The sequence below is a fragment of the Macrobrachium nipponense genome, chromosome 30 (assembly GCF_015104395.2).
Source record: "Macrobrachium nipponense isolate FS-2020 chromosome 30, ASM1510439v2, whole genome shotgun sequence".
NCBI lineage: Eukaryota > Metazoa > Arthropoda > Malacostraca > Decapoda > Palaemonidae > Macrobrachium > Macrobrachium nipponense.
This window is the reverse complement of record NC_087218.1, coordinates 31,123,555-31,148,684: the sequence shown is the minus strand read 5'-3', so window position 1 is coordinate 31,148,684 and position 25,130 is coordinate 31,123,555. Positions and strand designations below refer to the sequence as shown.

At 41.6% G+C, this 25,130-nt stretch overlaps 1 protein-coding gene across 1 annotated transcript in view; it reads left to right on the top strand.

Moving 5' to 3' along the window:
• Positions 1 to 4,706: 4,706 nt before the first annotated feature.
• LOC135202400 (cytochrome P450 2L1-like) overlaps positions 4,707 to 25,130 on the top strand; it is a 27,642-nt gene continuing 7,218 nt past the window's right edge. The window contains exons 1-2 of the mRNA XM_064231791.1: positions 4,707 to 4,871; positions 20,706 to 20,805. Coding sequence (XP_064087861.1) covers positions 4,784 to 4,871; positions 20,706 to 20,805 — 188 coding nt within the window. The 5' untranslated portion in view covers positions 4,707 to 4,783. The remainder of the gene's footprint in view (positions 4,872 to 20,705; positions 20,806 to 25,130) is intronic.

The following is a 25,130-nucleotide window of genomic DNA, read 5'->3' as shown; positions in this document are numbered from 1 at the left end:
GTAGGCAGCCTACCAGGAGGACAGCTTCATGCAACCGCATACCCTACGGCGTTATCCTATCTCATCTGCATTCGGGCAGCCAATAGACCATCTCTCTCTCTCTCTCTCTCTCGAGTTAAAAAGGCGGGTTCTTGCATTGCTCCCTGTCATAGCATCTGGGAACCAAATCAAAACGAAGTACATTTACTCCCTGCTGATAACACCGCCATGAGTACGATGACTATCATATGCGTGCGGTAACATTTTTTTTTTCTCCGTACGCATTGAAAGATGGTTGATTTAAATACATTTTCCTTTCCTTAAGACGACTTTTCACCTAATTAGTAGTATATATATATATATATATATATATATATATATATATATACTACATACATACATATATATATATATATATATATATATATATATATATATATATATATATGAATATTTATCACATCACCGTGATTCATATAAATCATTCGAGCTACAAATGTCCTTTAATATCTAATTCGCTCTGCCTCGGAATTGATATATTTTTTCATATATATATATATATTATATATATATATATATATATATATATATGTATATATATATATATATATACTATATATATAGATAGATAGATAGAAGATAGATAGATAGATAGATAGATACGTATATATAAGCAGCAAAGAGGTAGAGCACTGAGCTAGTAGGTCTAGGCTGGGTTCGAGAAAGGGAGTGAGGCCAGTAACCTCATCCCTACAGACTTTCTCAGAACTAGAGTGTTCTATCCAGAAGGGGAGAGGTCACTGGACCGAATGAAAAGTTGGCCGGGCACTAAATCACGGTGACCAGTTTGGCTGCATTTTAAATTTTATATATAATATATATATATATATATATATATATATATATATATATATATATATATATATACATATATTATAAAGCAATAATCACAATGTCTTTTACCTCTTTGATTTCTTCATATTTCGGATAAGCTCGTCATTACAAAACGTAAGTCCAAATAAAGAAAACAAATTAGAAATTCTGACATCCGAAGCGGGAATCGAACCCGCATTCAGAATATCAGAAGGAGTTCACATTAACCCATTTGCCCACTTAGAAGGATAAAAGTCTACTGCTGGTCATACTTATATGACAACCAAACTGAGTGCAATAAACGATTAAACACTTAGGGCACTGCGTTAATCTTATTACATCCTTATCCGGCGAAAAAAAAAAGTGACCGGTAGATTTTCTCTCTCTCTCTCTCTTTCTCTCTCTGTATATATATATATATATATATATATATGTTACGCAAAATGTGGATAATTGCCAAATGTGTACATTTTGCAATTAATTTTGCCTATTGTGTACAATTTGCAGCGCTTGGTGCCTGCAAATTGTACACAATAGGCAAAATTAATTGCAAAATGTACACATTTGGCAATTATCCACATTTTGCGTAACATATATATATATATATATATATATATATATATATATATATATATATATATATATATATATATATATATATATATATATATATATATATATATATAGTATGTGTATCTGTACGGACCTAGTTGGTACTGTACCTATACGTAATATATAGATTAACGAGCTGAAGCTTAAGGAAATCTCCCAAACTACAAAACCAACAGAACGTTCGTATCAGAAGAACGACACTTAGGAGAAGTTGATGTACGATAATCTGCAACCTCCAGCAAGTCGGGACCAAGGCGCTAGCTAGCAGTGTTGCGAATTTAGCGACTTTGTCGCTAGATCTAGAGATTAGTTTCTAACTAGCAACTTTTTTCAGCAGTTATCGACATAGCAAAACTCTAGAGATATTTAGAAATATCTAGCGGCAATACTAGAGAGTTTTGTATTTGTTAGATATTTTGATAAAAATAAATACCAATTTGCATAGATTTAATCACATACACAAATCTTACTTCAAAACGTAACTGTTCTCACAGAACAGTTAAGTTTTGAACATGTCAAATACCTGTCCGTTTGGTAGGCAATTCTCGTGCCGTTCGTTGTCACTCAGTTAATCTGCCAGTACTAGATTGACGAGAGTCAAAGAGTTTGTGCGATCTGTCACTTCTTTTCAGTGAATTTACTGAGCAGTTGAAAATGGGCAAGCGGCAGTATACACATTTCCGGATGGAGTGGCTCAAGGATGATAGGTTTAAAAACTGGCTGCTTGAGGCCCCAGGTGATAGTAAAAAGGGTTTTTGCAAACATTGTAAGTGTACTGTTTCGGCTAAAATTTGTGACTTAGAGAAACACAGGAACACCAACAAACACAGAAAAGCTGAGGAACCATTCACCACACAGAAGCAAGCTGTCCTACTATTTAAAAAAGTTGGTGAATTAAAGAAAGTTGAAGGAACTTTATCCATGTTTGTAGCTGAACATTGCTCTATTCGTGTGGTGGATCACTTAACTGGGGTGTGCAAAATATGCTTCAGTGACAGTAAGGATGTTAGTGAATTGAAATTAAAAAGATCGAAGTGCACGGGTATAATTTGCAATGTTCCTGCACCGCACTTCATGGAAGACTTGCAAGCTGATATTGGAAAGAGAAAATTTAGTCTGATAATTGATGAAAGTAATGACGTTACTGCCTCAAAGATGCTGGGAATTGTCATTTGGTATTACTCTAGTTCGCTGAAGCGTATTGTTGTTACATTTTTCGATTTAGTTGAACTAAAAGAATGTAATGAAGAGTCAGTATGTGAGGCAATCAAAATGTCACTCCATAACAACGGCTTAGAAATGCAGCATCTGCTGGTACTTGGAACAGATAATGCATCGGTAATGACAGGTATTAATAATGGAGTATTTGCAAGACTGAAAGCCGAAATACCCCACCTGCAGCTAATTAGATGCATAAGCTATGTCACTCAATTCAATTAGTTGTTTCACATACTGCACGTGAAACATTGCCACGGAACTTAGAGTTCATGATTAAAGAGACATATAACTGGTTTTCCCAGTCATCTGTACGCCAGGAGAAATACAAACTATTGTTTGAAACTAGCAATGATGGTTTACCACCTCTGAAATTAGTGCAGTTGAGCCAGACTAGATGGTTATCTATCGAGCGTGCTGTGGTGAGAATCTTGAAACAATGGACCGAGCTTAAAACACATTTCCCATTAGCATGATTAGAAGAACGATGTTACACAGCAGAGCTCTTATACTTAATGTTTAATGACAAACAGAATTATGCAATTCTTTTTATCAAACCGATACTTGGCGAGGTACAAGCTGTCAATGAGAATTTTGAAGCGGAAATGCAGGACCCAACAAAATTGCTGAGAGACCTTGTTTTATTGATTGATTCATTAGGAGCAAAGATATTAATTCCAGGAAAGAAAGTTGTGCATTGCAAAGTGATTGAAGAACATTTGGATCCAAGACCATAATTATGTATACTTGGGTTTTGAGTTTGGAAAGGAGTTGGCTGAGGGCAAATTTTCCTCTACGGATGAAAGTTATATACGAGAGAGATGCACAAAGTTTGTCGTTGCATTGGTAAAGCAGCTCCGTCAACGCCTACCTGGCAATATTCGCGTATTGTAATCGGTCTTACTTTTGAGTGTTGATGAATGCTTGAAGCCCATTAAATCTGATATAATTGAGGTGGCAAAATTATTTACAGATGATGCAAGCTCCCTTACTCAAATAGATTTCCAGTGGAAGAAACTTCATCATGTGGTTTGGACAGAAACATCAAGTACACTAAATTTCTGGTCAGAAGTACCCCACTACTGAGATGCGTCAGGTAAAAATCCATACCAGGATCTGTCCGAAATGGCTCTGCATTATCTTTACCACACTCTAACGCTGACGTAAAGGTAGACCGCACATTTAGCAATATGAATTTGGTGAAGTCAAAGTTGCGAAATAAAATGAAACTGTTAACACTCAAAGCAATTCTTGTCATAAAGTATGGGTTAAAAAGGTATAATACCTGTTGTTCAAAATACACTTTACCAAATGATATTCTTAGAAAAATCGGTACACTGGAGAGACAACACTTTGGATCAAGCAACCACATCAAAAGCTTCAAGCAGTCTACCTCTTAGTCCAATTGATGACTTTGAGGGGGAGGACTGGGATGCAGTGATAATTGAGTAATCGGTAAGTGTGCTTATTAAAAACTACATATCATTATTGAATAGGAGAATAGATGTTCATATAGTAAAAGTTAGATAGTCTGTAACCTTCTTAAGTTAATCAATGCCTCATTAAGATTTTTATTCTTATTAATGCAGCATTCTTCATATATAACACAGTATTAGAGTTCCAACTTCATATATAAGGTGCACTTAACACACACATAAATATCATATATAATGAAATGCTTTCTTCGGAAAATGATAATTGTTCACGCTACATTTTACATATTTAACAGTATCACATCTCTATGCCAGTACAGTGAATTTCAAAGACGTAAAAAAAAAAAAAAAGCTAGTATTTTAATAGGTTGAGATAGAGCACCTGACATTTAATTTTGTTATGTGATTATTATAGGCTGTAGTTGTCTATAATAAAAAGAAAAAAGAAGATGGGAAGGGGAGGGAGAGATCATCTTGTCTAGCGACATTTGATAAAGAATTGAGCGAGTTTCTAACGAGTTTTAGGGGCGAGCATAGCGACTTTTGAAAATTTGAATTGGCAACTCTGGGCCGCGCTAGTCGGGTAGAGCGTCGACCAAAACTCCACCGCACAACTCAGAAGAGTAAGGAGACTGCAGTAAACAGAAAGAGAGCTCTTGGCTTCCTCAGAAATGGTGCTGCAAGTCATTCTCGCCGGGCTGCTCCTCGCCGTAATGGTCCTCACTATTTGGCCGAGAAAACCCCCCGGCATCCCACCAGGTGAGTTGCTTACGGAATTCGTGCCTTTTTAGATTTCGACATACGCATATTGCGTCATTGTAAGGCGAGGGTGGTGTCCCGGGTCCCTTCTTTTTTTTTCTTTTTTTCTTTTTTTATAGCTGTGAGGCTTTGCTTCATGAATGCCAATATCGGCGACAAGACTGAACAGGTGAATGTTCATACAAACTGTCATCGTGACTGATTGGTTGCTGTTGTGTTTGAACTTTATCACAGGAAAATTAAAAAGAGTCCTTTCAAAGCATTTTAGCTCAAGTTACCATCATTGCTTTCTAAGAAACCAACTTAACTATACAACTTAAGCTCTGGTGTTCGGTTGCGTACAAAATTTTCCCCATAATGGTCGTAGTTTTGATGAATAGTCTGGCCTGCATACGATCGAGCCAATTAGTTGCAAGTAAAATTATCCCAGTACCTTTGCATTATCATAAGCGATAGGCATAGTCATATTGCTTTCACACACACACACACACACACACACATATATATATATATATATATATTAATATAATATATATATATATATATATATATATATATATATATATATATATATATATATAGTCCTATATATGAAGGGGCACGTCGAAAGTGGAACAACGGAGTGCGCGCTCTTTTGCTTTCTCCGCAGCATTCTCAAGCATGGAGTACAACACGGAAAGGTTTTTACAAAAAAAACAAGACAAATGAGTGTAAAATCATTTAATCTTGACCTTCAGGTAGTGGACTAACCAGTAACTTAGTCCAAAGGCAGAGCTCTGGGACCTATGAGGTCATTCAGCACTGAAAGGGATACTGAGAGTAACGATAGTTTTAAAAATGGAACAGGAGGAAGACTTCGCAGTTGAGCTATGAAACATTGATCAACAGAGGGTGGGATGTAAGATGGAATATGAATGTTGGTACAGTCAAAGGAATGACAGGGGTTGCAGCTAGGGGGCCGAAGGGACGCTGCAAAGAACCTCAAGTACTGCCTACAGTTCACCGCTTGAGGTGCTCTGATGGAATTATCCTTGTACGGAGTACCGACATTTACGAGATTAAATGACAATTTTCATTTGACTAAATCATCTTTGAGCGCGATAGGGTCAAGAGGCTATATAGACCTAGCAATAGATTCAAGTCAATATCCAATAGCTAGCTATATCATTGCAGATTCTAATGAGCTTGTATGAATATATAAGACTCTTTTATTACTCTACAAAAAAGCCAATCAATTCTATAAGGCTTTTCACATAAGCGAACGAAAAGTTCTAGTTCTGATTGAATGTTTACGGCACCGATTTATCCTATTATTTCATGCTAACCCCGATTTTAAACATTTCCGTAATTGATTATGATCAAAATCAAAGAAAAATCTATGAGAAATGAATAAAGTAGGGGATGCTACTCTTAATTCAAACTGTGTTTGTGGAGTTGCAAATAAGGTAATTTGCATTAAATCTCTAATAATTTAATGTCTACTTAAGTGACTTGTGGTTTAATATTTTGAGTATAAATAATTTACACGTGTGATTACACACACACACATATATATATTATATATATATATATATATATATATATATATATATCTATATATATATATGTATATGTGTATATATATATATATATGTGTGTGTGTGTGTGTGTTTATACCTACATTTCTGTATGAATGTCAGGATGCATGAATTACAGTTAGGCCGCTAAATTCAGTTCAATGTCAAAAGCAGTGACAAATTGTTATCGGAAGAAACATTATCCGGTATAATTACCACAACTGTTTCCAGTAGATGATTATAACTATTACATTTTTTCAATTATTAATCACAGTTCTAAAGCGATGATTTATTTGAAGAACAATGAAGTGTCTAACACAGTTTACTTTTAACTCAGTATCTTCGTATATGTCGATGTTGACGTTGTTATTGACTGATAAATGAACCAGATAAGGAATTGCTATGAATTCTCGATCTTTAGAGGTCTAGAGATGATAGCATTTGGCAGCGACGTACACAATTCAAACCGGAAGAAAATAGAGAGACGGAGAGAGACATAAACATTCGGGATAGCCATGACGTCACGGCATACACAGGACAAGGTACTTCTCTTTGCTGAGTCATAGTCCTTATTCGGCGCAAAGGTCACGCACCCGCTGGGCTCGTGGGCGAGGGGCGACCTACAGACTGCAAATTCGTACCTACATCTGGCACGGCTCACGTGATAAGTACGTCTTACAATGCACATCTGCTTTCTCAAGGTCTTTGAAGGGTTATCACTCAAGAGGGCGAGTTCGTCTTTTCCGTGCTTATTTTGCAACTGAAATGGCTGGACTTCAGAGACGACGTGATTTTGGCGAGTTATTGTGGACGTTCAACGCGAAGGATTTTAATGACAGGTGGTAAACTGCAGGCTAATAATACGGTGGCCTGATTCACGCCTGTCGCCGACCAAAGTATTAACAGTCTTTTATTTATGCTTATGATATGTACCACCTTTTGTTTATCTTTTATTATATTTAGCGTCTTTTGCTCGTGTTTTTACGTTCATCTCCAAGGGGTTCGTACTGAACAAGGCGCCCATTCTCCACGTACTCTGATAGTTGCTGAACTAGAAGGGCGCTGTAGCTGTCTACACTTTACCCGAAAAGCTAATCTTAAGCTTTGAAGATTGACAATCACCGTCAGTCTTCTCTGGGGAATCACATGAAAACGAGAAAGAAGTACAGCACGGAATGGACTTGGATCATTTGCGGAAAGAAGCAGCCTTATTTAACTGACTTAGTAACCAATCGCATCATGGACGCCCGCACATGGGGCAAAGAGGGGGCACTAGCCCCTCCCTGAAATCCTGGAAATATATTATATATATATATATATATATATATATATATATATATATATATATATATTACTATATACATTTATTACATTAAATACATCACTTTGTATTCCTTCCATTTCAGTTTAAGTAAACTAAATGTATCATTATGTATTTGTATAATATTTGTATACAGTATATAACTGCTTTGTTTTTTCCAGAAGTATTTGAATTCAGCTGAACATTCAATGGAACTATTGAAAAAAGTCAATGTAACATTGTATTTTTTTCTTTATCACATCTTGCTTCACTTTAATCTCAGTTTCACTATATCCATCTACTACTCTATCTATCTATCTATCTATATATAATTATATATATATATATATGTGTGTGTGTGTGTGTGTGTATGTGTCTGTGTTTATATATATATATATATATATATATATATATACTATATATATATATTCCCCCTCTTGGAAAATATGCTGCGGGCGCCCATGAATCGCATGCAGGTGGCACCCTACTATGTGCTACAAGAGATTATAACCCAGTTAACAGCGCAGTGACACAAGGAGCAGACAGTAGTGCAGTCTAACCACAAGATCGTCCTCGTATCAAAGTACCCTGGTAAGCAATCACGGCTGCACTTTGTGGAATAGAATATAAATTTAGGCCTAGGGACATATGAGGTTATTCAGCGCTGAGAGGGATATTACGAGTAGAAAGGTTTGAAAGGTGTAACTGGAGGAAAACGTCGCAATTGCACTTTGAAACAATTGTTGGAGAGGATGGAAAGAAAGATGGAAGAAAGAATACGAATGGAGGTATGGTAGAAAGATAGAAAGGAGTTGCAGCTAGGGGCCGAAGGACTGCTGCAAAGAACCTTGAGTAATTTTACTGAACATTACCAAAACCCAATTTTCCGACTCACCTTAATATTGAATGAGTTAGGCTTAGACTGGCGTATTTAACCTGAGGTTAAACTTCTGACTGAGGTTGCTAATCATTCAAAGATCTCCTGAATATGCATATATAGTAGACTTACGCCATCAATCTGGCTGACCTGCAGTATGCCTGAAGTATTCATGACCGACTGGCAGTGAAAGACAGGTAAGAAATATTCCACAACTGAAACTACATACACACACATAGCGTCTCAGTGGCGTGGTTGGTATGGTGTTGGCGTTCCACTTCGGTGGTCGCGGGTTCGATTCTCGGCCATTCCATTGAGGAGTGAGAGATGTGTATTTCTGGTGATAGAAGTTCACTCTCGACGTGGTTCGGAAGTCACGTAAAGCCGTTGGTCCCGTTGCTGAATAACCACTGGTTCCATGAACATTACCAAAACCCAATTTTCCGACTCACCTTAATATTGAATGAGTTAGGCTTAGACTGGCGTATTTAACCTGAGGTTAAACTTCTGACTGAGGTTGCTAATCATTCAAAGATCTCCTGAATATGCATATATAGTAGACTTACGCCATCAATCTGGCTGACCTGCAGTATGCCTGAAGTATTCATGACCGACTGGCAGTGAAAGACAGGTAAGAAATATTCCACAACTGAAACTACATACACACACATAGCGTCTCAGTGGCGTGGTTGGTATGGTGTTGGCGTTCCACTTCGGTGGTCGCGGGTTCGATTCTCGGCCATTCCATTGAGGAGTGAGAGATGTGTATTTCTGGTGATAGAAGTTCACTCTCGACGTGGTTCGGAAGTCACGTAAAGCCGTTGGTCCCGTTGCTGAATAACCACTGGTTCCATGCAACGTAAAAGCACCATACAAACAAACAAACACACAATATATATATATATATATATATATATATATATATATATATATATAATGTAGAATCTACAGACTCTGGTCACTTTTTGCCAGATATATGTGTATAATTGTAATAGCCATAGATAGAATAATATTTCACTGAAATACTTCAGTTAATGATGCAAGCATGAAATATGGTACATTTCGTCTCCATAGGCCACTTTTTGAAAATTAGTGGGTGTCCACTCAGAATTCCAAAATGGCTGCCATTTTTCAAGATGGCCACTGTTCAAAGTTTTAACATGGGACTCATGTGCCTCTGGTCATGATTTTATGGAATTGTTTTGTTTATACACATTTTAGGCAGAGTCAACAAGCAAAAGTAAAATGTATCCCCATTAAAGATTTCATATAGCATATATAAAGAAAGATAACATCCAATATGGCAGCCAAAAACCTTAAATAATCATGTCTCAAGATTCTGTAGGCATGGAAAAATGTATCCCTGTTCCATATAATAGTTAGCAAGTCTATATATAATTTAGGTGGTGGTTTTATCTTTAGTTTTAGTTTAAAAGAGTGAATGTCAGCTCACAACCATGGCACATTGGTGACTTCACTACTGTGTAACTCAGCATGGGGTTCAGTGTCAGCTAATCTTACTTCGCTTATGCTGTACCTAGCTTTGCTGTAGTATAATTTAGTAGTTTAGTGTCCCAAATGCTGTTTAATAGGACTATATCAATTAGCTTGTAGAAAGTATTTATATAGTTGGTAGATCTAGTTAGACAGCCGCGCCTGAATTAACAGGAGGTGCCAGTGTGGGAGAGCCGAGACAAGGGTAAGTGGGGTTCTACTTGACTTGTTCATGTACTTACCTGGATGGTGTACAGATCACATGGGACTTAAATAGCACTGGATGAATGATTGGGCTAGGTGTAAGGTGACCGAACCTAGTTGCATCCCATACATCAATGCACATATCAGGTTAAGGTGGTTAAAGGATAGCCCCTGGGCCTTAATCAAGAGCTCCTAATGGCAAGTGTAAATTCAATCACTGGAAAAAGGAAGACTGACTTAAGCAAATGCTGTCTTTGCCAGGAAGACAAGAAAGCCCTTGGCCTCTGTACGTCATAATCCTGAATATGGTGGGTACGTAATGATTTTAACCAATGTGCCATTGTTCCAGTAGATTGGTGAAATTCCGCTTAACCTTAGCTTAACTTTGACCCAGCAAGGCTGGATGAAGGAAATGGCATTGAGGCAACACTGCAATAAAACATGGCAAAATACCACAAGAGCAGTAGGGTAAAGTTTAATAATGCAAAACTTGATCATGCAAGAAAGCGAAGATATACAGTTGAAGGTAGTGAACCACAGGAAAAGCATGCTAAACAGTGTCAAATGAGTCATGACAATGAAACATGCATTTTTGGTGAAAATGTGGCACCTGTAACAGATCTTCAACAAGTAATGACCATGAATATCAACAGGAGACTACATAAATGTACTCATACAGAAATACAATCTTTTATGTCTCACTGGCCTTTACAACAGGGAGAGGTCCCATCTTAGAAATCTTGAGAAAGAACAATGTCAGTGAAGAACCAGATATCTCCACTGGATCCATCAGAGCAGGTTAATTGTATCATTGAAACCAACTTGAGTTTGGATGGTCCTGCCATATTTCTTCTTGCAGTCATATCCTAATTATACCAGCAGCACCTGGAACAATTGGGCATTGCTTCACCCACTGTAAATACAACAGAATTAATCCCTGAATTGGAAAGGCACAAGAAATCCCTGAATTGGAAAGACACAAGAAAGGAAGATGTGTGCTACTTGCCTTGCAGAAAGATGTAGCTTTAACCCTATCTCAGCCATCTGACTACTCAGATACACTTGTGATTGCTAAATCAGCAAAAATACTGAGGAAGCATAATCTGCATCATCAGTCCAGATTTGACTGCACCTTTGGAGAAGGGTGCATCAATAATGCCATACCTCAAAGTCTGCTCTAGTTCACTAGTATGGTTGAACATGGAGCAGACATAAAGCCACAGCTAAAGTTTGGCTCATCAAAGTCAGACCTAGCTATTGCTCAGCTCCTGCAGTACTACTGCTTCTCAAAACAGAAGGAAGGAGCAAGTGTACATCAACACTCAAAGGATAGGGGAACTCCTTTTTCAGCGTTCATGGGCACAGCTCTCTATTCCAAAACCAGGAAGAGAAACCTGGTAAAAATGTTTCATGTTCATGGCATGAGAATTTCTTATTACAAGGTGCTGGAGATAGCCTGGCTGGGAAATGCCACTTCCACCAAGTATGTGGAAGAGTGTGTAGTCTGTCCACTTGTCTTGAGAAAGGGGTTGTTTATCACTGTGGTCATGATCAATATCAATCACAACCCTTCTGCAACTACGGCTACTACCTCTTTTCATGCAACCAGCATTTCAGTATTCCAGCACCCTGCCAAAGACAAGTTAAAAACCCAACACCACCAAGTGATGCAGTGCCAAAGCCAGTTTCAGACCTGTTTGCCAGAAAGCAGAGACCATATGAAGCCATCCCTCCAACCAGAGCAGCCCTGCTTCAACTCTAAACATTCAGCATACCAGGCAGGAAGTGTATGAGGTCAGGAAATTCTGTGCCTGCCAGAAGCACAGAGCCCAGCTGACTGGGGCTGGGAAAAGACTGGAAAGTCTTCTAGACAACAAACTCCCCCATTGCAAAGAGTTGTTAACAGCTTACAAAATGTGGCTGCAAGTCTGGGTACCATGGTAGGTGCAAATGTTACAGGCTTGGGCTTACATGCACAGCTTTGTGTAGCTGCAAACATGAAGCGTATTCATAATGTGAGGTGTAACTATGGTGTTGCAAATGATGCTTCAGATACATCTGAATGAGAATTTTGTCACACACTAGAGGGTTGCACCATGCATCTTTAAAATCTTGTGTTAATTTCAGGCTTTAAAAAAGACACTGAGACAGTGCTTGAACATTATTAAGATACTTTGTTATCATACTCCATGATAGTCTTGTGCTTGTATACTTTTCAGCACCATTATGGGGTCCCTTTCCAATTTGTAATATTGATAATAGCCCAATAGAAATACTAGAAACAGATATTTGGGCCTCATAAATGTAGGCATAGATACAAATTTCATGTCTCTATCTTTCTTGGTTGCAGAATTATCAAGCAATATGTTTCATTGCAGCTATTTTGTATGCCAACTTTATCACAATGGTAAATATAGTAGTAGGAGCTTTGGTGATGTCTTCAACTAACTCTTCTACCCAGGAAGGGATTATCTGAACAATGATTGATGTATTTATTTCAGCAACTACTATTTACTCAGTGTCAGAAATCGGAACAACTAGCATTCATCTTGAAAAGTGGCTGCCATATTGAAATTTTGCACAGACACTCAGATTTTTCTAAGGAAGGGGTTGAAATGAGCACTTGTTCCAAATTTCATGCTTGTACACAAACTGAAGTATTTTTCTACTTATCTGCTGCATTACTTAACTTCTTGAATTCTTCTGCTTTGTTGGATATGCTTGTTGCTACAAAGCCTTGAGATCCAAGTGCAAAAATTATGAAGCCCAGTAGTGGGAAATGTACCCGAGTTTCCATAATCCCAATGAGGTCAAGTTGCCAACCTGACCACGAGAAGGACAAAAGTCTATTGCTGCTCATGCATACATATACCTCTCATTTTCAGATATATTTATTGAGCTAGAATAGGCCCAACCTCACAATTGTAGCCAAGTGGGCAGTTGTTTTTATTGCTTTTTAGGCTGTATACCTGTAGAATCAACTGGTCACTTTTTAGAGATACATTTGTAATTGTAATAGCCTTGTGGTGATTACAGTAACCTGGGTGCATTTTCTGCTACCGGACATCATGATTTCTTCATTGCTTGCACTTGGATCTCAAGGCTTTGTAGTGACAAGCATATTAAAAAAAGTGCAAAGAATTCAACAAGTTAAGAGGGTCATTGTGGCTGTTACAATTGCATATGTATCTGGTAAAAAGTGACCAGTAGATACTGCATATATATTTCAGCCTAAAAAGCAATAAAAATTATTGCCCACTTGGCTACGATGGTGACGATGGCTCTATTCCAGATGTAATAAATATCTCTGGAAATGACAGGTGTGTATGTATATGTATGAGAAGCAATAAATTTATTCTTCTCATGGTCAGGTCGGCAACATGACCAGTGATTATGGTAACCTGGGTTTGTTTCCCACTATCTGACATAATTGCTTCATATTTCTTGCACTTGGATCTGTGAGGACTGGAATTAGACAAGGGGAAAGCTCTAACTAACTTTATTGAACAGAGACAGCTGTATATGAGGCAGCAGTGTGGACGGAAACATAGTGTCCTTCACACACGCACATTCAAAGGGGACGAACCCCCGCTGCGATTGTGTTTCATCACAGCTGAAAATACACATATATCTTAATGCAGAGTACATTTTTACATGGTATATATATCAGCAGATAGGCCGTGACATGCTCTACCTTTTAGTATATGGTATAAAAAGTATGTGCAGAGGAAGGCTGGACATTTGGCAGAATGTTGTCCTTACAAATACTTCCCCCCACCAAATCTTGCGGGGGCCTGGAGGAGTCTGTAGGTTCGAGATTCCATTTGTTGGGGGACGTCTTCCCGGTCCTCATTGTCCGGTGAGTCGCTGGTGGTGGGCCTGCTGGGTTTGACTGCTTTCCTTGGGCAACCCCAGCGACATCTGGGGGCGCTGTCAGATTCCGGTGAGGCTGTGTTCCGAGGCGGTGTCCAGCAAAAGACTTCTGCTGGGTTGTCTTTGTTGGGAACAACGGCGGGCTTCAGTCGGTTTATTGAGATCCAGTCCTCGTGGCCACTGATCAAGACGAGGAATGCCTTCTCCTCTCGGCAAGTGACACAGTGCAGTCCTTGGTAGGGTCTCATTAGGGGTGGGCAGGTGGCATCGTTCCATATGAAAACGTACTTGCAGGATTCCAGGGCCCTCGGTCGGAACTGCTTCCTCCTGTCTGTGTAGGTCTCTCGGCAGGGAACAAATTTCTGGGCGGCTGCCTGGAGTCTTGCCAGTGGGATGTCGGGGTCGTTGCTATCAGCAGGGAGAATTCACCTGGCACTGTCAGAGTCCCGCCGTAAACCCTCTCTGCCGGTGACGGGTTGCCGTTGGTTCTTGGGCCGGTGCGAAGGCCGAGGAGGACCCACAGTAGCTGTGCCTTCCAGTTGGGGCCTGTGCAGCATGCTATCAGGGAGGCCTTGAGGGAGCAGTGGGTTCTTTCCACCATGCCATTAGCTGCAGGGTTGTAGGCCATGGTCATATGGTGCTTAGTCCCCATCAGGCTTGCCAAGGAGGTCCAGAGTTCTGAGGTGAAGGTGGTTCCCCGGTCTGTAGTGATGTTGTCTGGCACTCTGAAGTGGCTGATCCAGCTGGATAGGAGGGCTTCGTCACAGGCATCTGCAGTGGCTTCTGATATCGGGGTGGCCTCTGGCCACCTGGTGGACCGGTCGATCACCGTCAGGAGGTATCTGGCACCGTCGAATCCGGGAAGGGGCCCAACAACGTCGACGTGGATATGCCTGCATCTCTGCCTGGGTTGAGGGAAGGTGCCTATTCCCGATTCGGTGTGCCCTTCCTGTCTTGCTGCTCTGGCATGTGATGCAGTTCCTGGCCCACTCCTGGGAGGCCCTCTTGATGCCGTGCCAAACGAAATTTTCTGTCACGAGTTTGGTTGTCGTGCGGGGTGATTGGTATGAAAGACCGTGGATCACGTCGAATACCTGCTTCCTCCCGGAGGCGGGTATCAGGGGGAGTGGGCTGCCAGTGCTGGTGGCATAGAGGAGCATCATCTTAGAAGGGCCAAAGGGAATGTCCTCCCATTGGAGGGCAGTGATGGCGGTCCGGTGGGCTGGTACTACGGGGTTGGAGGCTTCCTCATAGTCCACGCTGAGGTGCAGGGAGTTTATCTCGATCCTCGAGAGGGCGTCAGCTACGGGGTTCCTTCCGCCAGGGACGTACTCAATGGAGCACACCCGAATTCGGAGATAGCCATGAGGTGACGTTGCTGTCTTGAGGACCAAGTGTCGCCTGTCTTGATGAAGGCGTGGACCAGCGGCTGGTGGTCCGTCCTCTTGGTGAATGGGACGCCTTCCAGAAGGTGCTTGAAGTGGCAGACAGCCTGGTAGACAGCGAGGAGCTTGCTGTCAAAGGTGCTGTAATGGGTCTAGGCAGATTCCAGCTTCCTGCTAGCGGCGTGGAGACGCCATTGACCAGCTGTTCCAGGACGGCGCCACATGTAGTGTTGCTGGCATCAGTGGTGAGTGTCAGGGGTGCGTCGGGGTCCTGGTGAGCCAGAGTTGTGGCTCTGCTGAAGGATGACTTGGTGACGCAGAGGGGTAGGTCGCCGAGGATGCTGTCCATAAGGTGCTGAAAGGTGGCTCTGGCGTTCCGCAGGCCCAAGGTGGAGAAGGTGAATACAAAAGACCCAAATGGCGTGATGATAGCCATCCTCAGGATGTCATCAGGATAGATGGGGACCTGAAAGTAGGACTTTAAGAGGTCGAATATAGAGAAGATCTTTGCTCCGTGGAGAGGCCCGGTGAAGTCCTGCATGTTCATCAGGGGGTAACTGTCAAGCATGGTGACGAGGTTCAGGCGGTGGTAGATGCTGCAGGGCCTCCACATACCGTCTGCCTTCTTCAAGATGTGGCGGGGGGACGCCCACGGGCTCGCAGCCATCCTACAGATGCCCATCTACTCCATTTCTGTGAATGCATTCTTGGCTTCCTGAAGGAGCTTTAGCGGGAGGCGGCAGAACTTGGTGTGCGTCGGAGGCCCCTTGGTGTCGATGTAATGGTATACAGTGTGCTTGGGTGCAGCCCCTGCTACCTGGCGAAGTTTGGGTTGGAAGACATCTGGGAACTCTTGTAGGAGGGAGGCATACCTGTGGGAAAAAATGGAGCAGATGGTGGGTGCCCTGGGTCCTCTGGTGAGTGGGCAAGAGAGGTAGGTCTCAGTGCCAAGGAGGCGTTGGTGGGCTACATCCACTAAGAGCCTGTGGTGGGCTAGGAAGTCCGTCCCCAGGAAGGGATTCGTACGTCGGTGATGACGAAGGGCCAGGTGTAGGCCAGGCCCAGGAACGCGATGATCTGGGTCCTGGTGCAATAGGAGTGGATGGGGGTTCCGTTGGTGGCTACGAGGGTGGTCGGAGCATCGGGGGTACAGTTGTGGTCCTCTGCCGATGGCGGGAACACCGACTGCATGGCACCAGTGTTGACCAACATCCTGTAGCCGGAGATGGTGTCCTCGACATAGAATCCTCTGGGGCAATATTTTTTTACTGCCGCTGCCAGGGGGGGTGCTCTTGGGCGCTGAACCCATCGTTTTTTTTTGGAGGCACGAAGGAGCAGGGGCGCTCGCACTTCCTTGCCTTACTGCCGAACATCTGGTGGAAGTGGCACCAACTGTTGTTGTTGCAAGGTTCTCCTTCTCTGGAAGGCTGCGCTGATCCATGCCTCATTGGGTTCCTCCTGCTGCAGGCTGTTGGCAGACGGTAGGGTGGAGACTTTTTCAGCCTGGTTAGCAGTGAACAGGCTGAAGGCCTGCTCCACCAGACTCTCCATGCCCAGGTCTTCTGCGTCTGGGATCTGGCTGTGAACCTGGGGCACGGTTTGGTGGAGGAAGAGCTGTCTAAGGAGGCTTACCTCCTTCCTGCATCCTTGATGGTCCACTTCCGGAAGTAGTAGCAGGTCCTGGGGCAGCACTCTGGGCTGGCTGGCCATCCAGGGACGAGGCGGTCGAACACATCCTACGGGAAGGCTGCAGCGATGAGGTCCACCTTGGTTCCTTCCCTGGTGATCCCATGGAACCGGAACTGGTTCTTCGTGCAGTGTAGCCATGCTGCAACTTTCTGTCTGGAGAAGAGTGGCAGTTCGACTGAGTGGGGCTCCGCCGGCACAGTGGCGATGTGCAAGGACGTCAACTGGGGCGTGGGTCGGGGGACCACCTGGGGAGAGCATGGATCGTGCTGCGGTTGGGGGCGTTGAAGAACCTGAAGGAACAGCAATGGACAGCTCCCCATTTTGAGCTGAGTTCACCATGTCTGCCAGCTCAATCTTACAGTCGACAGGTGTCGTAAGTGGCGGGCCACACCATAGATAAACACCAAAATACTCCTCTAGAGAACATGCCATTGTGAGTCCGCTAATGGCGTTATGGTCAACTGTGGATAGGAGCACCAGAGAACCTAGACTGAGTGCTGTATGGGTCCTTTAAAGGTTTTCTGGGGTAGGAGGCCTGAGCCACTTCAGTCCAAATCTGGGAGGTCACCAGTTGTGAGGACTGGAATCAGACAAGGGGGAAGCTCGAACATACAAAAGGGATGAGGCCCCCGCTGCGAATATACATATATCTTCATGCAGAGAGTACATTTTTACATGATATACATATCGGCGGATAGGCCGTGAAATGCCCTACATTTTAGTATATGGTATAAAAATTATGTGCAGAGGAAAGATGGACATTTGGCGAAATGCCGTCCTTACAGATCTCAAGGATTTGTAGTGACAAGGATATCCAAAAAAGTGCAAAGATTTCGAGAAGTTAAGAGGACATTGTGCCTATTACAATTACAATATATCTATATATATATATATATATATATATATATATATATATATATATATAATAATATAATATATGTGTGTGTGTGTGTGTGTGTGTGTGTGTGTGTATGAATGAGCTTTATCACATCACTGTGATTCATATACAAGCATTAAGCTACAAATGTCCTTTAATATCCAATTCACTCTACCTCGGAAATAATATATTTTCATATATGTTAACCAAAGGGAAATTTTTCAGTTGGTAATAAGTTCGTTGTCTCATGGGATCGATCCAGGGACAGACCACAACTCAGGACTGCAGTGACGCACAGCCACCCAAAGCTACACTCTATAGGTGACCGTGAGTGACGCACCTTAGACCACACTGCAGTCCTGAGTCCACGAAATGACGAACTTATCAACTAAAACATTCCCCTTTGGTTAACATATATGAATACTATATCATTTCCGAGGGAAATCAAATTGGATATTAAAGGACATTTGCAGCTTAATGTCATGACTTATGATTCCATAAAGGTTCCTCTTCTCCCAAATCTTTTCTTATAGGTATTTACTATGAGATTCAGGGTCTCTGTAACACGGTTTTTTGGACTTTGCTCCTTGTCAAAGCATTGGATGTAGCTGAAAGTTGACATATGTATATTTTACAACCACACACAAATTTTGTCAGCATTATCAATAACCTAAACCCGATAGTTTTAATTTTTATAGAGTAAAAATTATCTAGCCGACGCCATGGCCAATGATTACGAGCCAAGAGTCGAAAAACATTCATTACGTAAGCAAGGTAAACAAACACCTTTTGACTAAATGTTGCCCCGCCCATCCACCAGACAGAAATTCCATCGGCTCTGAAACCCAAAGACTTTATGAATGGCGGAACGATACATAGATGTGGGTGGGGTATCAGTGCTAGCAGTAGTGCCGCAACAGTATAGCAGTAATATACATGAATTAAACGTTTAGGCCAACTGCTGGAATCCTTGAGAATCATTTAGCACTTCTTACAACTACTCGAGAAATTAGTTTTTATAGCCAGAAGTTAAATTTTCTAATCCAACAATGCCCATGGTAGCCTTCAGTGTTATCCTGAATTATAACGAGGCGAAAGTGGGTGGAGCCTCATGAAGTCACCATTCTGACGATAATTATTGGTGAAGGTTTAAAGCCAATATATGGTACCGGCTATTTTTTTTCAGTAAATAGGTAGATAGCCAATAAATAAAAATTGCTTGGCATTAGATATAGCAGTTATCAAATCAAGCTTGTCTACTATGTTTTTGAAAATTACCAACTATTCCCTACATCTTGTCAATCTGATTGTGACCTATAAAGTAGACTGTAATTTCTTTGGAAACTTATTTTGGGATTTAGACTAATAATCGAAGTGTTTTTGTATTTATTAACATATTTTGTTGGTTTGTTCATTATGACAATTATCAGTGGAGAGGTTCCAGAGTTCATGAAGGTGTACTGCTTTGCTTGTATTTAAATTTGTATGTCATTGTTGCCAGAGGTTTAGCCTTCGTTACGAATAGCCAATCATCCATCGAGAAAGAGGGAAGAAATGCTGTCATAAGTTACGTAACGAGTGCGTTCGAAACCTTTTCTCTGAGTAAGTTGGCCCGTCTTCAAAAGAGGTCACTTTTACATTTTAAGTACCAAATTTATTCAACCTACGTAGTGCAGAATACACTCAAAATTTATGTGTTGATATAATATGTATTCTGAATAACCGTTATATTTATGAAATGCATAGATAAAAAGTTATTGCGAAAAAACCGTGTTACAGAGGCCCTGAATCTCATAGTAAGGTTACATGCAATGGATAACGCTTGGCTGCCAAAGGAAGCGAAGTCCCTGTAACAATCGTCACCTGTAACGGTTACAGAATTCCAGATACCTGAAGATTACTGGCTAATCACTGACATGGCAGAATGCGCACTGTTTTATCCGCCCCCCCCCCCTTTTTTTTTCAATTAAAACAATGACTCATTTTATTCCCTTTCCGGGTCAGCAACGGAACGAGTGAATGATCGACCATGATCTATTTCTAATCACCGAATTCTGACTTACCATCAACAAGGGTTTATTTAATAAAGTACTGGGTTAGTCCGTCCCGAGATACTGCGCATCTTCGAGACGTTGCTGTGTGCGTGGAAGGATATGAAGGGTCACTATGGGAGATGTTCGTCCCAACACATTCCCCCTCTCTATCTATTACGACCTAAGATGAGAGAGGTCCCATTAATCACCAAGTACTGCTGAGCTGAAGGACACGAATAATTCTCCATATGTCCTTTTATTGCTATTTGGCTAATGCAGTACGCCTACCCGTGTTAATCTTGGCTAGGTGTGTCTCCCAAGGTAAAAATCTGGGCGACGAGAGCTTCCTTGTTCTTCTTCAGTCTGGTAACGGGAAAAGGGAAAAGCTGACTGGTCACTGGTGAGTGACTTCTTTACCTTAACCTCGCCAAAAGGAGCCGGTAGTAGTACTCTGTTATAAGGCATGTCTTCAGCCGTCGTTGTTTGCTGGTTCATGAAGAAGCCTATTTCCTCGTTCACTCTCTCAGACCCTCGTTTCCTTCCCAGGGTTGTGGGGATGGCCACTGATTGGGGCTCTGCCTTCCACTGATGTCGCGATAGCTGATCAAGTTAAGGAACTGAGGAAAAAATATGGGGATATCATATCGTAAGTACCTTTGATATCTTTTCAGTTTTCCTGATAATTTATTTCTTGTCACGTTAATATCGGTAAATAATTCCCCAATGTTTATGCTTCGGTATCAATAATAATAATAGTTTGGAAGCAGACCTTCTTTTAAACAACTTCTTTTGAAAATAATAGCTAATTCAGCTGCGTTAATTTTATACAGGATTTTCTCAAGTCTCCTTATTGTTGGTTTTGCAGTATTGCTTAGACTGGCAAGCAATGTGCCAATGAAGGACGTGTCAAAAAACGGTGGATTCAAGGGACAATCATTATCCTGCATGAGCAATAAATCAATCTTGTTTCTCTCTCTCTCTCTCTCTCTCTCTCTCTCTCTCTCTCTCTCTCTCTCTCTCTCTCTCTATTTCTTCTTATTTTCTTGCAATGTTTCGACTCAGGCTCTGTTGGTCATCTTCCAGGCGAAGGTTGGAGTTGGATTGATGCTGTTAGGAGTCCTACAGTGTTTTATACCAGTGGTGCCAGCGAGGTGCAACTGGATGATGATTTTTGGTTGGCTGCTCGCTCAGGACAGTCTGCTATTGGCTGCTTACTCGCTACCTCAAGACAGTCTGCTATTGGCTGCTTACTCGCTACCTCAAGACAGTTGCAGGAGTTAATGGTTTCTTTGGCGTAGCCTTGATGAACGTCTCGGCACTCGGTTGAATTCATGGGGAGCTGCATTTTCATTGGCTCTTTGCTCTATGACGTCATTCCTGGTGTTGTTGTCGGTCTTTCCTTCCTCGGTGGGGTCATCTTCAGGAAGATTGGCGGTATTATTGCTGGTATTATTTGTTAATACCACTGGTCCTTGGGTCAGGTTCTGCCTTAAGCTCGTGAGAAGGAGGAAAGCTTCTTGTGTTGTGTTCATGGAGGGCTTTTTTCCAAAATGAATAGCGCTTCCAGCAAGCACAGACGTCTCTGGTCAGGGGTGCTTTCAAGGATTGTAGTATTGTTGCACCCCACTGGCACCACTGGTATAAAACACTATAGGACTCCTAACAGCATCAGTCCAACTCCAAGCTTCGCCTGGAAGATGACCAGCAGAGCCTAAGTCGAAACGTGAGAAATTAAGAAGAGAGAACAAAAAGTAGCAAGAAAGAAAGAAAGACAGAGAGAGAGAGAGAAGATTGATGTATTTCTCATTCTGATTAATAATTGTCCCTTGAATCCACTTGTTTTGACGTCCTCCATTGGCACATTGCTTGCCAGTCTAAGCAATACTGAAAAATTAACAATAAGGAGACTTGAGAAAGTCCTGAATAAAATTAACGCAGCTGAATCAGCCATTATAACAATGATAATAATTATTATTATCCCCAATATTATTAGAAGGGAAGAACCCCCTCAATTAAACAGGGAGCACGACAGTTCGCCGCCGCCAGTTGCGCCGCGCGACAGTTTCGCCGTGCCAGTTCCGCCGCAGAGCAGTTCGCCGCCAATATAAAAGCTGGCAAACATGCACAGGGTATATTAATTGAGGAATAGGATAATAGGAAAGTATAGCCTAGAGATTGATAATTTATAACGTTACTATTATCATCATTATTGGTATTATTATCAATTTCTCAATGAAAATGCCAAATTTGCCTCAAAGAAGAAGCTTACAAAGCTTATACAGTTTTTTTTTACTCGTCCGCATCTCAGAGATCAAAGGAGGCAAACTACCACTTTGCCAAATGAGTAAAGTACCTAATTATATTCCTCGCAGTTTCTCGACCGTATCTCAGAGATCATACGAGACAAACTACCACAAGGTATTATTATCATTTTCTCAATGAAACAGCCAAATTTGCCTCAAAGAAGAAGCTTACGAAGCTTATACAGTTTTTTTACTCGTCCGCATCTCAGAAATCAAAGGAGGCAAACTACCACTTTGCCAAATGAGTAAAGTACCTTATTATATTTCTCGCAGTTTCTCGACCGTTTCTCAGAGATCAAACGAGGCAAACTACCACAAGGTGAGTTATAGAAAATTGTATAGTATATAAGTACCGCACGAACCAAGAGTCGTCACGTCACTTAAGTCTTCATTGCTATGTGCTCTGTTCTTCAACGTTCCAAAGCCATAATGCCGCCTGTTTTGTCCGTTCGTGGAAAGGAGAAATTCGTTGACAACGGCACGACATACGTTTTCGATAAGGTTTCAAAAGACGGCGAAACGCAGTTCTGGCGTTGTGATCGACGTTCTTCCTGCAAGGCGCGTATTCATGTTCACCAAGGAAGAATAACCAAGCGTATTGGTGCCCATACACACCTCGGAGACGCAGCCAACGTTGAAGTGATGACAGCCCTGACGGACTTGAGAAATCGTGCCGTTCAAACGCAAGACCAAACCGCACAAGTGATAGCCGCAGCCACCGAAAATTTATCGCAAGCTGGACAAGGTGCTCTGCCGAACATGCCCAACTTGAAACGGATGGTACAGAGGAAGAGAGTTGCTACCCTGGCCGCCCCTCCGAACCCGCTTTCGTTAGCCGACCTCGCCATACCTCTGGAGTACACGCACTATGAAAAGCATCCTGGTGTTTTTGAGGATTTTTTGTTATTCGATAGTGGTGCTGCCGCTGGTGATGAACGAATGTTGATATTTTCCACAGAACGGAATTTACGTGTTCTTCGTCAGTGTCGTCAGTGGCAAATGGATGGAACTTTTGACATAACGCCACCTCTTTTCAGCCAACTCTATTCTATCCATGGATCGTACTTAGGCCGCACACACCCTCTAGTGTACGCCCTACTACCGAACAAACGGCAGGGAACTTACGAGACTTTGTTCCGGGAGCTGAATCATCTTACCAATGGTGAAGCTGCCCCTCAGTTGATCATCACAGATTTCGAGATGGCTGCCATTCGCGCCTCCAACATCGTTTTCCCGCACGCTGAAAACAGGGGTTGCTTTTTTCACCTAGCCCAGAGTGTTCATCGTCGAATACAGCGCGAAGGCTTCAAACAGCGGTACGAGAACGACGCTGATTTTGCGCTACAGTGCCGCACCATCCCAGCTCTAGCCTTTGTCCCGTCTGATGACGTATCTGATGTTTTTGAGGAGCTCAGCCAACACCTTCCAGATGTTTTGCAGCCAGTGTTGGACTATTTTGAGGACACTTATATAGGACGTCCGAATCGCCGTGGATTATGACGTGCTCCTACATTTACAATTGAATTGTGGAATGTACATGACCGTGTCATAAATAGTGAAGACCGCACCAACAATGTTGTCAAGGCATGGCATCGTTCTGTCCAAGTCACAATGGGTGAAATTCGGCCTTCGATATGGAAATTCATTAAAGGACTTACTCGATCGCAAAAACTTAGAGACACTGAAATTGAAGGACTCTTGGCTGGAAATCCTCCCCCCCGACGTCGCCCCCGATATGAACTTTTAAATGAGAGAATCGAAACTATCATGAATGATTATCATAATAGAGATAACATGGACTATTTACGAGGACTAGCACACAACTTCTGAAGAGACAGCACGATCTGTGGAGTATCAGTTTTTGTATCTGTGCAGAATCAGTAATCAGTTTTTGTACACGTTTCTTCAATATAGGTATCATTTGTTATTACATATAATCTAATGTATCATACGGTATGAATCATGTTTTAGATATTATACAGTGTTCAAATGAAGTTTCATGATTAAATTTTTCAAAACAATCTTTCTTTATTTTTGCCTATTTTTGCCTTTGATCTCTGAGATACGGTCGAGTGAATGCGAGGATTACTTTACTCATTTGGCAAACTGTCTGACCACACTAACCCAACTTGTGGTAGTTTGCCTCCTTTAATCTCTGAATAGATGCGGTCGAGTAAAAAACTGCATAAGCTTTGTATTAGCTTCTTCATTTTGAGGCAAACTGGGTTTTTTCATTGACAAAATGATAATACTAACGTGCTAAATTATCAATCTCTAGGCTATACTTTCCTATTATCCTATTCCTAATTTAATATACCCTGTGCATGTTTGCCAGCTTTTACATTGGCGGCGAAATGGTCCACGGCGAACTGCCTCTGCGGCGAACTGGCACGCGGCGAACTGTCGTAGACCCAATTAAACATGCATGTCTTGTTACAAAGGAAGGCTGCATCTTGCGAGTGAATTTTTTTATAGTCTTCTCAGTTTTCCTTGTAATTCTTTCCTCTTCTACTTTGATATTGATCAGTATTAAATGAGGATTTACTATTCTGATACTACTACTACTAATAATAATCATAATACTATCACTGCATCATACTAGATATTTATATAAAGTCTTCTCAATTTTCCTGATAATTCTTTTCTCTTCTACATTAATATTGGGCAG